This window comes from Salvelinus fontinalis, chromosome 3 (assembly GCF_029448725.1).
Source record: "Salvelinus fontinalis isolate EN_2023a chromosome 3, ASM2944872v1, whole genome shotgun sequence".
Lineage (NCBI taxonomy): Eukaryota > Metazoa > Chordata > Actinopteri > Salmoniformes > Salmonidae > Salvelinus > Salvelinus fontinalis.
The window spans coordinates 54,010,026-54,027,573 of record NC_074667.1 but is presented as its reverse complement, the minus strand read 5'-3'; the positions used below and the strand labels follow the sequence as shown (position 1 = coordinate 54,027,573).

General features: G+C 42.2%; 1 protein-coding gene across 7 annotated transcripts in view; it reads left to right on the top strand.

The window, feature by feature from the left end:
- Positions 1 to 17,548, top strand: part of LOC129851127 (forkhead box protein P1-B-like) — a 246,278-nt gene that overhangs the window by 176,001 nt on the left and 52,729 nt on the right. For 5 of the 7 annotated variants that reach the window (XM_055917425.1, XM_055917423.1, XM_055917427.1 and 2 more), the window contains 2 exons: positions 15,774 to 15,911; positions 16,136 to 16,225. In XM_055917425.1, coding sequence (XP_055773400.1) covers positions 15,774 to 15,911; positions 16,136 to 16,225 — 228 coding nt within the window. The remainder of the gene's footprint in view (positions 1 to 15,773; positions 15,912 to 16,135; positions 16,226 to 17,548) is intronic. The other 2 variants (XM_055917428.1, XM_055917426.1) reach the window with 1 other exon arrangement.

The window sequence follows — 17,548 nt, the reverse complement described above, 5'->3', positions numbered from 1 at the left end:
TTTCATGGATCACTTTCTTGTCATCACTTCAAATTGGATTGCAGCCCCAGGTAACTAATTATGCCAGCCGCAGGATCAGGAGTGGAGAAATAGGTCATTAGGCACAACACTGTCGGACCCTCGCTGATAGTCCACTCACACCGCGGAGGAAGAAGGGGAAAAAAGAGGCTTGTTTGTGGCATTGCTTTGGAGCCTGCTCAGTTAACTATGCCACACTGCAAGGGTTCCTGGGTAGGCACCCAGCGCCTACATTGGAATATGTGACATGCAACTGGGCTGAAGATGTTATGTCAACATGGTTCCAGTGCCATCAGTGTAATGCCTAGATTAGACTTGTTCTGTTCCAGGTCTGGATGGTGGCCTTGATGGGCCTTCATTTTTCATGTCGCTAGTACTAGACAGGACTCATCTCATAGGTATATACCGTACTCTATACCATCTACTGCACCTTGCCTATGCCGTCTGTACCATCACTCATTCATATATCTTTATGTACATATTAGTAGTTGCGGAATTGTTAGGTTAGATTACTTGTTGTTATTACTGCATTGTCGGAACCAGAAGAACAAGCATTTCGCTACACTCGCATTAACATCTGCTAACCATGTGTATGTGACTAATAAATTTGATTTGATTTGATTTGATTTGATACTATTAGGTACTGGGAGGTGCTGTAGGCTGCAAGCCAGCCTCTCTTTTATATATGAACTCTCCATTAAGAAAGTTGACTTTTAGTTGCCAGTATTAGCAGGTCAGAAAATACAATCCTGAGAATGTTTGTGTAGTTGGACTAAAAACAGATCATGTTAATGGCCTTGACAAATAACCTATCCCCCTTTATAATTATTATATTTTTGGTTGTAGACAGATTGTTTGTACCACAGGCAAATGCGTCACACAGGGCGGCAGACTGCTGAAAAAATTCCCTTGTTGAATCTTTTGTGTGTTCTCTGAAAGCAACTTGTAAAGATTACTTCTTTCTTAGTTCTACTGAAGCTGAGTCCTTGAAGCTGGCGAGTAACGGAAAACAAGAAAAGAGAAACTGCTTTTGTATGGTTTCCTGACTTCCTCTCTTCACTGAAATGATGCGTTGGCTTCCTTTTAATATTTAAATGAAATGATCATGATTCATTTGATAGGTCATCTTGTCAGCATCCTCTGATAGATTTTGCATTGAAAAAATTCATGATATCAAGCGAGCAGTGCTTGTTATTCTTCAGAAATAAGACGGGAAAAAACATGAGCCCATTATCTACCGTACATTTCTGCCAGGTGAACCTCTCTCTCTCTCCCCCTATCTGTTTTACAGAGGGCATCTCCAGGTCAATAGATAATGTATTTTCAGTTTTACATGATGAAAGCCTTTTAAGTTTTGGCCCCCTCCCCTCCGCCGCTCATATCCTTCATTTGTGGTCTTTGGGGGAGTGTTGTGTGACAGAATGCAGGGGCCACACCTCTCTCTGACAGGGGAGGAGAAACCGCCAGCTTGCTCTGCTACTGTTGTTTGTAGTAGACCTATGGCATCGTCCTGACACATGTACACCACAGTGCTCCAATCTGTAAATCATTAGACTGCCGGCTGGACCTCCACCAGCGCTCTAAAGCAATCAGAGGCAGCATTCCGAGGAGCTCCCTCCTGCAGCCCAGCCGCCCTGTGGTTCGGAGTGCTATCCGTGGCCCACTACCGTGGCTAGGTGAGGTGACAATGAGCCCGGGCTCGGCACACTCTGGCTCCCTGCCAAACGGAGGAAGGCCAGCTGAGATAACGGGACAATTGAGGCGGACACAGCCTCTCTGTGATGAGCACCCAAGCTGTGAACCTCACCCCAAATGAACCAAGTTGTTCGTTTTAAACAGACACGTTCAGGTTCAGACAATCAAGACCAGAGTGGATGGATAATCCTTTCAGTGGTCAGTAAGCAGAAACCAAGCCTACTCCTAGTGTTGAATGAGGATTGAAATGGGAATGTTCTGACAGATACTGTGCTATAAGACCATGTCTAGACTTCACAGTTCAGGCAGCTTTAGTATTCTAATCATGGAATTCCGAACGAGTCATGCATCTACACTTACTGTACATTCAAATGTGTCTACAGTGTCCACAGTCTGTCCAGTTTCCCTTTTCCAGCGCTATATTCAAATGGCAGTATGCATTCTACAAACGGCGGAATAGGCTAAATATGATAATAAAATAACAACTGATGGCAGTAGCTAACTACTGTAGCTAACTAGCCAGCTAACCTCTGTAGCTAGTCAGAAAGCTAGCAAGCAATGCTAAAGGGATTGCAAACGGGATAGCTTAACTCTTGCCAAAATATTTTCTATTTATTAGCTAGCTGGCTAGCATTTACACACTAAGAACATATTTCCTCCAACATTATAATGAAAGGTCCCTCTCGGTCCCAAAACACGTTTTCTGGATATCAAATCAAATCAAGTTTATTTTATATAGCCCTTCGTACATCAGCTAATATCTCGAAGTGCTGTACAGAAACCCAGCCTAAAACCCCAAACAGCAAGCAATGCAGGTGTAGAAGCACGGATACTTGTGGGAGTGCCGATGACATTGCCCACTGTATACGCTTTTGGTAGCCTGATTGCGTCCAGACTGAGGAGAAATACACACACAATGCATCCATGACCACTTCCAGATCTGAACGCAAAGCGACTTTTGTGCGTCTAGACCGGTCTTTTCAATGCGATCTTCGTATTCTGATAGCAGAAGTCGCATGTAAGTGTCAAGTGTAAACATGACCTAAGAGACATCAATATTTTTCAGGTTCATCAGCACAGTTGAACACTGTTTTTAGGTTAAAAATCAAATCGCATACATCTGTGCGTGTGTGTATGTGCATGATTCCATGTGTCTCTGTCTTTGAGGTGATTTAATATGCCAGGAATGATCAGCACAGAGCTGATCCCTGCATCCGTGTGTAACCAGGGATCAGGATGTCTTTTTCACCGCTTGTTTTTCTTGTCATATCATAAAAATGTATTATGTGTACTGTATATATTAGAAACAGGTTTGGATCATTCTGTCAGAATGAAGTCATCCCTTGTATTTCCAGGCAGTCTGTTTCAGCCTGTTAGTGAGCCTCAGCCATGCGATGACTGTCGGTCTGACTCCGGACTCCAGACACAGGGCTTTAAGCCACTGCCATTTGCAGGACCTTTTTTTATTCTGAGGACTGATGTTTCCCTTCAAGCTCTATCCCCCTCCCTGTCTCCCTGTCTCCTTGTCTCCCCCTCCCCCCAATCTTGTATCTTTGAATCATTCTCCGCCACAGTATCTTGATTTCAGCCATGTGTTCTTTGAAATGATTCACTCCCCCTTTTGGGGGGTAATGGGTGGATGCATGGACTGTAAGGACAGAGCATTAATAAACACCAAGAGCCATATCAAAAACATCCACTCATGCATCTCTACATTTAATGAACCTTTATTTACCAGGTTAGTCTTGTTGAGATAAAAGTATATTTTTCAAGAGAGACCTGGACCAAGGCAACTGCATCAACACATCAGTATCAGACAAACAGGCACATTAAATATAAACCAGGCGAAAATTACATCAATACAACAAGCAGTACGTCAGTAACGAACATGTTCACGACACAAGTCCGAAAAACAACTTGTTCATCTATTTGTATTGTGTGCTTCTCTAGGGACACCAGGTCCTGAAGTTTTAGATTGACTTGGAGGGACTTTTACTACCTGGGGGATAACTGACCAGCCTGTTTAATTGACCAGCATAACTGACGCTTAACTGACCAGCATGATTTTTAGGATTCATTTTGCTTTTTAGTGTATTGTGTACACTGATAGTTTCAGTTAGTGTTATCTACTCACCCTGTTTAGAGAGGGTCTACGTTCCTAAAACCATATCTTAGAGATGTTCTGAATTGAATGACACCGTCTGTAGATATATGTACATCTATATTTGTGTTGGGCACTGAAGAGTACATGTTTATAGTCCACACCCTGGTAAATCATGTAACTATGACTTGTTCCTGGATACCAAATAGTTGGCATGGATGCACTCGTGCGCCCAAAATGTACTCTAACTAAGTATTTTTAGATGTAATCATAGCTCCCAGACGTGTCGTTTAGAAATCCTGTAGGATAGAGATGACAGTTCCACTGCTCATTTCATTTGGCATCATTCATCTACAGGATTAGTTTTTTCCTGAACAAAATGTCATGATGAGGCACTGTACTTCTTAATATAGTGTCTGATTCAAAAGAAGAACTCTATATGAATCAATCATGAAAGAATACGGCACAAAATTCCCCCACCCCCCTGAATTTATGTTGCACATCGCTGTAGATGTTCTTGTTTTGACTAAGTGAAAACCACAGCAGACGGAACACAAAGAAACACACACTTCGTTCTGCGCTGGCTGGCATATCACCTCAAGGAAATATTTAGCAAATACAGACTACACAATGTGTTCTTTAATGTCTGAAACCAATAACATAATACATCCTTGTAACACATTGCAACAGGCATGACTTAATATGAGTTCACCTTGGCCAATAACCCTTCCCATTTCAGATGAGGCTAAAGTGCAGATGTCAGGGGTTAGAGAGAGGAGTTAAAGAGGTCTGTACACATTAGTTAAACGCAAAACTCAGAAGAAAGATTCTGAATTTCCAGTAAGTTTGTCTTTTCAGATACACCTTATAGGCTAGACCAGCAAAGACTGTACATAGAGCTGCTGTTGTTCGGAAGTCACTCACCTGGGGTGTAATCAATAGTGTACACAATAGCAAACAGTTGCAAACACTTTTATGCAAATTCAGGTAGGTTATTCCCCATTTCATTCCGTTTGCTTCTGTTTGGTTCCTAGTGAATACACCCCTGGTCTGAAGACGCCTGGGTCTGTAAACAATGGTTTCCATTTCTCAGAGGGAACCCAACAATGTTTGTTTTCTCATGATAAATGTTCAGGTTACACGTTCCTTTTGGTATAAGGTTTGACCATTTATCTTTAAAAAAAAATACAGTTATTATATAAATTTTAATTGTAACATGAGTTGGACATATCTAGTTATTTAGTATACCCTTGTTGATATGGCTTAGAAGGAATTTAGTCTACACCCCTTTATGTTGTTCACCCTCTGTGTTTGTATATGGGAGCTGTCATTGTCTTTAACCCCAGAACAAACCCTAGTTAGACGACCAGACGTTAACTCATACTTTCACTGTAATACAGGCAGGAAATTGAGTCTTTTATTAAGGCATCTCACTGTGTCATAAGCACAATAATTCTCTCTGGATCATCATGAAGAGGATGGGTGAAAGTTATAACTGAAGGCTCAAGGATATTGATGATTCTCTGTGTTGATAAAATATGTTTGGAGAAGAAATATATATGTATCACATCGATACACACCTATGTGTAATTACTGTACACAGTGCAGGCTCAGGCAGAGGAGGAGAAGAGTAGAGTGTGAGGGGGAGAGAGGGGAGGCTTGAACTGTATGTCTGCTAAATTTATCATGAGGCCTTTGGGAGCATTGAAATGAGAACAGTGGCCTATTACTGCTTAGAGAAGGTGTTTTATTGAGAATATGCCGACATGCCACCCCAGGGAGAGTGCTGGGGAGAAGAGTGGCCAGAGCCGAGATCACTGTGTGTGTGTGTGTGTGTGTGTGTGTGTGTGTGTGTGTGTGTGTGTGTGTGTGTGTGTGTGTGTGTGTGTGTGTGTGTGTGTGTGTGTGTGTGTGTGTGTGTGCGTGTGTGCGTGTGCGTGTGTGTCTTTGTCTGAGCCCTCTGAGTGTGTCAGATAGAAAGTACAGAGCCTTTTCTTCTTCTGCTTAATTATTCACTAAGATATGTATTGGAATTGTCACTTTTGACATTTGAGGTCTCCCAGTCAATTATTTATATAGGTCACCCAGTTTAACAAAGCTTGTTGTTAGTTATTAGCAGATGAGGGCAGTGGCTTGTTACTGTATGTATGGACTGTGTTTATTTGTGTTCTGGAATGTACGTATTCTATGAGCATTCCTTCATCCTTAGCCAAGCTTTTATGGACATCGATATGAACAGTTTTTTTTATGGCCATGTTTGAATGTGTTGTGCATGTTAACATGTTAATTAACTGAGTTATGTGTTAATCCTGACTAAAGGTTTGTTTTAATGTCTTAGTATTTGTGTCTGAATGTATTTCATCCTTTTGATTCCTCTCAAACTGAACTGAATAGTTTTAAATAGTATATTTTCAGATACTATAATCAGATTTATCATGGTTTAAAAACTATTATTTAAAAAAAGAGCAAAAATGTATGTATAATAGTTTTTTGGGGTATATTTATTTCTCTCCTTTCTCTCTCTCTCTCTTGTGCAGTTCATACATGTCCAGTAGAGGGCAGGGTCCTGTTTCCCCTTGTTCTCTTTTATATACTAGCTGTTGAACCATGTGATTCTATTAAGACAGCTAATTCTTATTATCGTGACTGAGTAGTAGTGATAGCACCAGAGGCAGGAGTAGTATCTGTTGTGTAGGGAAGTATTAGAACAAGTGATATTAGTAATCAGAGGAAAAATCATGTATTTTGGTAGATCATTGAGTTTTTTGCTTATTTTTACAAAGGGCAAAAATATTAAAGATACCCTGGAAAACGATAGATGTGGTATCTGGAAAACGATAGATGTGGTATCTGGAAAACGATAGATGTGGTATCTGGAAAACGATAGATGTGGTATCTGGAAAAAGATAATGTGGTATCTGGAAAACGATAGATGTGGTATCAGGAAAAAGATAATGTGGTATCTGGAAAACGATAGATGTGGTATCAGGAAAAAATAGATGTGGTATCTGGAAAAAGATAATGTGGTATCTGGAAAAAGAAACAAGTGATATCTTGAAAAATAAAGAAATTATGTAGTTAATGGAAAAGCTGTTTCTTACGCATAAAACAATATAAAAAAACACACAAAAAAACATTTATATTAAAAAGTATTTATTTTAGACTGAAATGCTTTTTTATGGTATTGCCCAACAAACAAACAAAATAATAATACAAATAAAAAAATCAGCAAAGCATCTCAATTGTTTTTTGGCTGTTTGTTGTTCTCAGAATATAAAGTGAATTTGACTCTTTGTCCTGACGCTGTAAACAATTCCATTTACCAGAACAATAAAGTGTCTGATAGCAGGCTAGTTTCTTTCTTTCAACTGTATAGCTGTGTTTACTAATCTGTTGTTTAATTAAAGGGCTTCTTTTCTTTAGGCATCCATTGTTTCAATAGGTCAAAGGGTTAACAGCCGTCAACTGTGTATTTTTTTTCAAAGGGGCCCCACACAAAGGCATGGGTTCACCTGCAGCTCAGCCTGAGGCTTCCTATTGTGTAGGCCATTTGAATTGATTATGTTTAGGGGGCTGGTTGTGATTGGTGGAGAAGGGCGTGGTTGATTGGGTAGTTTTGTATCTTGTCAGCCAGGGAGCAACCTTGCACGTGCAATCTGTCTGTATCCCGAGGAAGCCTGGAGACGCCACAGAACAGCAGTGTCCGCCTGCCTCTCTGCCTGCCTCTTTGCCTTTCATTCTCTCTCTCTCGCTCCTCTCCGCTCCACTCCACACTGCACGGCCCAGATCTCTGTTTACCCTGCCAGCTAAATGGAGTTTGTCAGGTTTGTCAATATGATTGATTCTGCAATTTTGCCAGCTTTCTTGTATAAAACTTGACAATGTCATTTGTCCAGGGAAAAGATGGGGGCTTTTGTCTATCTGTTGTTGATGTTCTATCATTGTAATTGGTTAATTTTGTCATGCAGTTTGTTTAAGGAGAGAATGGATCCAGGTTTTAGTGTGTTCTGTAGATAGGGACAGAGTACAGGCTTTCCCTGAAGGCTGTTACACTACAAGTATTTAGTGATTTGTGGGGAGATGCTGTGTTTTTAAAGATAGGCTATGTGTTGTTTCGATGTTTGTGTTTACCTGCTGATAGTTGCTGATGCCATTCAGAGATATGGTTTTCATTTGCTGAATTGTCCTTCAACAAATGAAATGTTCAAATGTTTTGTGTATTATTTTGTGTATTTAGATTCACTTTACATTAAGGTAACACTTTACATTAAGTAACACTTTACTTTAAGGTAACACTTTACATTAAGGTGACACTTTACATTAAGGCATCACTTTACATTAAGTAACACTTTACTTTAAGGTAACACTTTACATGAAGTTGCTCATATGTCAGTTTAGATATACTGTAGTTAGGATTATAGTTATGTTTGTTTCTTTATTCTTACACTGCACTAACCAGATCATCAGGCTCTGGTACTACAGTATGTGTTGTTAAGATATGGAAAGTTCTAGGAAAGGCTGTGCGGCATGTTTGTATTTTAGCTGTGAAGTTGTTTATCACATATTATTATTTAATATATTCTGCATCCCAGTGTGTTACTAACAAGCACATGTAGCCCTCAGCTTCAGTCGGGCATGCTGTTATTGTTTACTGTTAGTTATACATGAGATATTCACAGTTTGTGTGTGTTTGTGAGCTGAGTGTGTGTGTGTGCCGGTCAGACCTGGCTCCCACTCAGGCTATGGACAGTGTCCCTGTCAAGTGAAGGAGGCAGCGAGGTGATGGGGGGTTGATCCTCTCCTCACTCTGTCACTTGAAATTAAGGGAGAGGGAGGCACAACTCTATATTTGACACTGCCACTACGAAACCATTTTAGCCAGACTCAATCATTTGAAATGTCAGAACTGACATTTTTCCTGAAACATTTTTTTTTGTGTGCGTGCACACGCACGTGAACACATGCATACGTGGGTGTGCTTACGCCTGCATGCGTGTGTGTAGTAAAGGGGGCGGAGAATGAAATGAGAGATAAAGTTGAACCTTTCTACACCAACTTCCCTCTCTTCCCTGGTGGTAGATTTGAACCCCATGAAACACCCCTTAGATATTAGACAGAGGACTGTTATTTACTTTGTGGTGCTGGTTGAACTTTTAATGTGAGAGAGCCTTCAGAGTCTTCCAAAACAACATTTTCAATTAATATATTAACACATGCTTAAAAAAAACATTTTCCTCACTTTTGAGGCTAATGTCTTCACCTTCTACCCCCTCTGCCATGTTTGTACTGAGCTCCAGACTGTGTCTGAACAGCCCCGGCGATGAGAGGGTGTGTCTGTACTGGTAGAGTTTAGAGAGAGAGGGTGAATTTGTCTGGCAGAGGGGCCGGTGGAGGTTAACATCAGATGTGAGGAAAATGAAGCCTAAACAGCCAGTGTGCACTGTAATGCTGTGCAGCTGCACTGGCTGGGCTGGGGGTGCAGTTTGGGAGAGCTGGAGTGCGAGCTGATTGGGATGACATTTTGTAATCAAAGTTGATTTATTGTTCATTAGTAGTGCATTAGCCCTTTCAGGCAGGGCCATTATTTGTGCAACGGCCTGTCAAGGCAAGAGGCTGCCAGCACCTGTCATTTCTAAACCATGACATAGGCAACCAGATATTACCCTGTACCCAGAGAAGCGGGCATGGTGGCAGCCGACAGCCAGCGAGAGCCCACAGCGCTCTGGGATATCCTTTACAGGAGTGGCCACTGCTTTGTAGTGTGAGTGAGTGAGTGAGTGAGTGAGTGAGTGAGTGAGTGAGTGAGTGAGTGAGTGAGTGAGTGAGTGAGTGAGTGAGTGAGGGGGAAAAGTTGACCGGTGATATAGAAAACCACCAGCTGCTCTCTGCTGTTCTCCTGACTCCTCGCTGGATTGAGGAACGTTTTGACATGAAAACAGCTTTTGTTGCGTTAGGTACATTACTGCTCATTTCTCTTGGTCACAGTGTCTCTATATCAGATAGGTGGATTTTGTCAACACAAAATATGTTATGTATTTCAAAGTATGGAGATAGTATGTTAACAGTATGATTAGGCTACATGGTGTATAGACAGTGATATGGTGTAACAAAATAAACTAGTCTATATTTGCCACTTGTCCTGTCCTGCTCTGCTACTAGAAAGCATTATGTGATACTGTGTTAATTACTGCTGTGCTCCTCAAATAACATAATATATGTTTTCTTTGTGGAAGTAGTTGTGGAATGATTCAGTAGGCTTTATGCAGATATAAGAGGAGGCATATGTGTTAGATCTAGATTTATCTCTGGATGGTTTTCACACATTCTGTGAACCAGCTGCTGGCTTCTCCCCTTTTTATTATTATGAATTGGCCACGTGGTTTTTCTGACTCACAAAAGACAACAGCACAAGCAATGTAAAAAAAAAAGCCTACACAATTTGTGGCCCCTTGTCTGCCGTCATGGAAACAAGGATTAGGTTTGCGTTGCTGGTGTGCAGAGTATGGAAACAATCTGCATGAGGATGTCAGGCATTGTCTTTGGGTACATTTTCATTTGAAGGGGATTTTAAAGGCTGTGATCTTAATTAAATCTCAACTGATCCAAATAATGCATCTGAAGGCACGCAGGGTTGCGTAATGGTGCTGAGCTGATAAACCATAAATCACGGGCACACGGAGGTACACAGGATGAGAAGAGGGGGTAGCACCCACTGGGTCTGGGACAAGGTGAATGGGCTGGTGAATGGTGCTATTGTAGGCACTAGAGTTGTCATCTCCTGTTTTAATTTTGTGTCTCAACCTAGCGTGGTAAGTGCTTGAAAGGTCAGAAAGAGTGACAAGATATGTTATCAGTGAAAATGGAATGGAAAGCCTCATAAAAAATAAAATAATTTATCATCAAAAGTATGTTGGATTTCAGGGCTTAGAGTTTTTGAAGAAGTCGTTTTTTATCACTCACTTTGAAACATAAGTCAGATACTTGTATACAGGTGTATAGTGTCCATATTTTATTATCACATCATTTTAGTGCAATCTCTATCAGTGAATACAGTGGAACATAAAGACAAACTGAAAGAAATCATCCTTTTATTCAGTAATATGCTCTTACTACAGCCAACTACAGGAAATTGTGTGTGTGTGTGTGTGTGTGTGTGTGTGTGTGTGTGTGTGTGTGTGTGTGTGCGTGCGTGCGTGCGTGCGTGCGTGCGTGCGTGCGTGCGTGTGTGTGCACGCATGTGTCAGGGTGGGGGCCATTGCACTGGGCACCTGCAGTGGCGGCTGCCCAGAGTGTGGGAAAGAGATGACACCACTCAGCTCTACTGTTATTGTTGGGGTGAGAGGCTCGCTCACTTCCCCGTGTAGTTTGTTTGTTTTACGGAACGCTGGCCCAGCTTTGCTGAAAACTTGTTTGTTTGTGGTTTAAAAGTTAATTAAAATGCAATCTTGAGTTTTGTTTTTACAGTTGTTGCGTATCGTTTCAATCCCCCCGCAGAATATATATAGCAAATGGGCAGAAAATATGTCGGTGATTATCCAGTTTATCTGAACTGTAAACTTTTTTAAAGTAGCTTGAATTTGGATGACAGAGAGGAATTAGATTAGCCAAACCAGGATGGGTAACGTTAGCTCTGTCTCCTTGTGTTCTTTGTCATGCATGTTGTAGTGTGGGACTACATACATTGGTTATTGTGAGATTATTATTATTATTATTATTATTATATTTGTTTGATAGTAATACACACAAATACACCAAAAATACAATATAAGAAACAGTCGTTGGTTGATCCTTTTTTTCCATCAGAGAAAACATGCTTGACATATTCTCTAAACCGCTATTCACCTTCAATATTTCAATAAACCTGAACAATGAGGAATGAGTAATTCATTCCGATCTTGTCGAAGACTAATTATGTTCATGCATCACTTCAATACAATGCCTCCCGTGAAATCCTCCTTTCGGACACATTTTCATGCTGGAGATTATACGCTATTCAAGACGGAGCGCCATTACTATTCAAATGTCTCAGGCCAAGGTAAACCAACAGCATCAAACAGGCCTCTGATTTCTCAAGGGTTTGTTATTTTCTACTTCTCCATTCTATTTGATGTCCTTACAAAACAAGATCACACCAGGGAGAAAGATATAAAAAATGTTTTAAAAAATTCTTCATCTAACCTGGTCCTTCATGGCTAGTTTAATTTCAGCGATGGTCTCATTGAAGTTGGCTTGTTTTTCGTTTTTCTATTCTCCTTAATTGCCCCTGTATCACCAGGAGGGAGGCTAGCTTCATGTCTCATGCTTGGGTCTGCTTCCCCTCTCTCTCTCTCTCTCTCTCTCTCTCTCTCTCTCTCTCTCTCTCTCTCTCTCCTCTCATCTCTCTCGCTCTCTCTCTCTCTCTCTCTCTCTCTCTCTCTCTCTCTCTCTCTCTCTCTCTCTCTCTCTCTCTCTCTCTCTCTCTCTCTCTCTCTCTCTCTCTCTCTCTCTTTCTCTCTTTCTCTCTCTCTCTCTCTCTTTCTCTCTCTCTCTCTTTCTCTTTCTCTCTCTCTCTCTTTCTCTCTCTCGCTCTCTTTCTTTCTCTCTCGCTCTCTGTCTCTCTCTCACCACGCTTTGACCTTTGGCTTCTGGGGGAACGCTGGTTGAAGAGCGTCTTCATTAAGTGTGAATCAGTGAATTCCCGACGTCGTCAGATGTGTGGCCGATGTTTCCTCATTAGAATATAATTTCCATGCTTGTTCTCGGTGGTGACGCACAAAGAGAAGTTGGCGTAGTGTACTTTAAAGGCAGCAGAGTCTCCCATCACTGTGTGCTGTGGCCTACCTTCACTGTGAACACGCTCCTGCTCTGTTCTCCAGGCAGCACGGCATCAGACGCTGCCTGCTACACTAACCTCTCTCAGTCAAAGAAAAATGCCTTGTTTGAGGATAAAGTGTAGTAAATATATTCTATTTTTGACATGTGGCTGGCCTGTTGTTAGTTCAGCTGCCGTTTTAATAATGACAGATACATGAGCTATTACTGCTGTATTTGGATTGTACTGTGACAATTCAAACTGTCACAGTTTGCATATTTGATTAAAAATATTCCTATAATTTTTTTTATATTGTTGTAATTACGTCTGTACAACCATGCGCTACAATTGATTGAGCACACATACTGTATGGACTTTAAGTGCCTGTATGTGCATGTTTGAGTTTTTGAATGCTTATGTGTGTGTGTGATTGTGTTAGTTACTCACACTGCAGCTGTGTGAGAATGTTCCAGGTTTAATGTTTATATACGCGAGGCACCTGGAGAGTACCACACCTTACTGAAATTCATAAACGTCAGCTGTTTCTGGCATGCCCAGAATGTCTTCTTTTTCACACCCACATATTGGTGTACAAGTAGCTGCTCAAAGAAACTCTCCTAGTATTAGTTCTCTGTGAATTATCCAGACCGACAGAGAATTCTCCCTCAGACTCTCTTCAGATGTACATATATTTCTGTGCATCATCTGGAGTCGTGATGTTAACCAGAAATAAGTGAGTATGCCATATGGAGAGCGTTCTAAATGGAGAGTGGCGTCTTGTGTTTGTGTTAAATAGGCATGATACACCAGCCAGGGGCCACATTTTTCAGTTAAAGTGCTCCTTCCCCTCAATAGCCCCCTGTCTCAGTCAGATTTTCACTCATTCAACACACTGGATTAAATGGTAGTAGTTACAATGATCAATAGGTAAGAACCGTACATTCCTTCTTGCTGCTAATGACCTCAGTAGTAATGTGTAATAAAATGTGGGCTGTAATAGCCGCTTGCCGGGGCTCAGCCTGCCGACCCTTGGTGTCTAGGGGTAGTTACAGTGGACCAGACCCCCCTTCCATGACAAAGAAAGGTGTGAGGCTGCTTGAACCAGAGGATGTGCTGCTCAAGGTGTAAAAATAATGAAATTAATTTAATGAAATTCCAATCCAATTTGTAATGAAATTGTCAGTTATTAAGTGTGAAATCATGTAAAATGTGTAAAAAGTGTTAATTCTATTTTTCTACGCTGGATCTTTATGTTAGACTCTATAAAACATGTACTATCAAAGATGCATAATACAAATGGTTAACTACATGTGAAAATAACCCTGGTTACATTTACTGCCCTAACATGACAATAAAAGTAGAGCATGCCAAATCTAAAGTAGATAGTTTCACTAATGTAATGTAATGTAAAGCATCAAAGAAGATCCATTATTATTTATCCTTGGTGTGTGAGGTAATTGTTAGTGGTGCTGAGGCAGTTCTATATCTATCGCATCACGTAAAGGGCTTATACTGTAGCGAGACATGTTGCCCGGTTGACCTTCAAAATAGTTGATCAAAATGAGTGATGCTGAGAAAAAAGGACATCAGTGCATAATGACTGTGAAATTAGGAACGGGGGTCTTGGCTATGCAAATGACAGGACAAGCCATGTGAAAAAGTCAAGATGGACTGCTTATTAAGACATAATACAGGAGGAATTCATAGAGCATTTTCATCCTCTCGTCGCCTCCCACTGAAAATGAGAAATGTTAAGTGCGTTGGGTCCTGGGTGGTGCGTGACCTCCTCGAGTTTCCCCTACAGGAGGACAAAACACCTCTAATCTCGCAGCGCGGAGCAGCTCTCAATGAGGTTTACAGAGAGCGTCAGCGCCACCGCGTCCTCTTTGACGCTACTACACTTTCCAGTGCCGTGAGAGTACAAGCTGCTCATTATGACCCATTTAGTTTTTGTTTTCTGTTCTAGTGGGGGACATGATTCAGGTGATATGCATGCAGCGTGTACCAGCGAACGCCTCTCCTGCTAGATAGATTGTAAACAGCTAAATGACATTCAGAGATGCATGGACATTTCAAAGGTCCGTCATTAGCTATGAGGTCACAGTACAATTTGGGTAACCTTGGTGAAGACTGACTGTCAGCTCTAATGTCTGCTCTATCAGCCGCGACATCAGCCTCAGAGACGCAGAGCACGGGTTTACCACACATACACACACACCGCGACATGTTAACAGTTGCAAATGTGAGACGGCTATCAAGTACATCTCAGTAGCTGTTTGTCACTAAGATGTCAGTGAAAAGGCCTTTTAATGGTATGGCACATCACAGCAGTAAGTGGCAGCATCCAGACACTCTGAAAAGCCACAAAGCCGCCGGAGCAATTAAGGCAGCCTGACAACTGTGGGGAACTGTGGGCTTCTTTCAGTGTCATAACAAATCACTTGTTTTGAAGAGTCATCCACTCACACCTTGCTGTTGGAGTTAGTTAGGGGCCTGTGTCAGTATGTGTGTCCTCCTCCTGTCATGGCGCCGCAGCTTTATTTGTACATTAAATAAATTGCCGTTGACAATATTCTAATGAAGTGACATGGTTTATGTACACAGGTTCGTTGTAGCCTACAGTGTGTGGCCTATCTTTGCATTTGCTGGTGTAGTAGCAGATCACCTCAACAGAAACAATCAAACCTTGGACAGCCTGTTAGTGTTAGGTTGTGTGTGTCTGTCTGGACAGGACTGTTGTGCTGAAGGTCGGGGGGGGGGGGGGGGGGGGGGGGCTGTTGTAGAGTTTCCACAGGCTTACTGCAGGCCATCTCCTGTCATTACTCCTGTGTCTAGTATCGTGTCATTACTGCTCAGGGGGTGTAGCATCTCTTGCTGTGATGACACTCCAGGTGATTTCTCCAGTACAGACCAGAGGGGTTGAGGATCTATCCTGGGCTCTCATTTCAGTGGCTGTTATAGTGTGTGTAACTCCTGACAAGTGGTCTGGTTGAGCTGCTGTAGTCTATACAGTCTCTGCTTGTTGTCCTCCAGCTCACTTTCTTTGCTGTGGTCATATAGTCCTATAAAGCATGTATCCTGGCTATGTCAGTCATATACTACACCACTGTCTCAGTAGACCAGGTTAGTGACTGCTCTGCCCCCCCCCACTCTCTCTCTTTCTCATAGGTTCCAGTGTCAGTGGCTATGATGACACCCCAGGTAATAACGCCTCAGCAGATGCAGCAGATACTCCAGCAGCAGGTCCTGAGCCCTCAGCAGCTCCAGGTGCTCCTGCAGCAGCAACAGGCCCTCATGTTACAACAGGTAAACACTCGGGACATTCATACTGTCCATAAAACACATCAACATCCTCACACCAACCACCATACTGTGCACTGGCGTTCCTTCTGAACATCTGACTGTATCAAATAGAGAACAGCCAGAGTGCTGAAAGTATCCCCGCGGCCCACTGCTGAGTTTAGCTTGGCCCTGATGGATTGATTGGTTGGTGAGCTGTCACTCAGACGTAGCTCCCATGTCTTTTGCAGCAGCAAATCCAAGAGTTCTACAAGAAGCAGCAGGAACAGCTCCACCTCCAGCTCCTCCAGCAGCAACATGCGGGCAAGCAGAGTAAAGAGGTAGGCTCACTATGATGACATCATCACCTCCACCACCGCTATGCATGCCATCGCTTTACTCAACTCGTATGTTGCCCCGGTGGTACGATCCTCAGCCAGCCAAGCCCAGAGCTCAGAGCAGAGTGTGGAAGGCATGTCTTCTCTCCCTCTCACCATCTGTTCAGAGGCTGTGGTTTTTAAGAAGAAAAAATGAGAGAGAGAATCAAGTGCAGTTCTGCTTCTGATTAGCATGTCAGGCACGATGGGTAAATACCAGTAATAACTGAATAAACCAGGAATACTGATAATCCCTCTTCATTCCAGGGGCTGAGGCTCGTACTGCTTCTCAGGCAATTAAATAAATAACTACATTTTGTTGCTGTTTAATTGTTTGTCTCTCCAGTAAACAAGTGTCTTACAACATAGAGTGCCCTTCACCCCCTTGTAGGAAATACTGAAAGGAAGGGAAAAGAAAGGCAGAAATCTGAGAGGCTTGCTTGGTAATTAACATGCAAATGAAACGGGCAGAGAAGGTGTGTAATTGTGAGATATCAGTACGCTCCCAGCTTTGTTGTGTTGCCCACGCTCTCCTTTTTCCCGTCTCCCCTTCCCTCCCCCCAGTTCAGCCGGACTGGCTCATCAGCGGCGGCTCAATGCGTGTTAGTGACTCGCGGATACAGGCATCACTCTGGACAAATAAATTATTATTGTGCGGTCAAAAGAAGTTTAAAGACAATCAGGGAATTTTCTATCTGAGAGCCACGTTTGGGGAGGGTGGGGGAAAAAAGCATATAAATGAAGCCAAATGTTAAAAACACACACGCACACACGCACGCACGCACACACACACACACACACTGTTGAAGCTACCGACTTCAAAGTCCCATTTCTCTAATTAATGAACTGCAAGCTTCAGTTTGGACAAGCTGTGGTGTGATGCTCCCATAAATCAACGTGACAGCAGAGCTCCTCGGCCTCAGATAGGGCCTGTCACCAAGTGGCATCTGATGTAAACACGACTGGAGCTGGGGGGTTTGAGAGGGAGGGGGGTACTAGTCAGAAGGAGGTGCAATTGATCAGCTGAACGGAGATCTTTTGAAGTGTATTATGTATGATCACAGGAAATGGATGCCGCCTCGAGAGGCTCTCCTTCTGCTCTCCGATGTGTTGCTTTTTTCCCCTTTCTATTGCATTTCTAGCTGCTACAACCATCAAAAGACAGAATAAGAATCACGCCGCAACTCCCCTGTGGCAGGCAGACAATAACCCCCTGTTGTTGCTTTGTGCCTCTTTTATTTTAAAGACATCAAAATGTAGTTTTTCAAAGATCTTTAACTTTATATT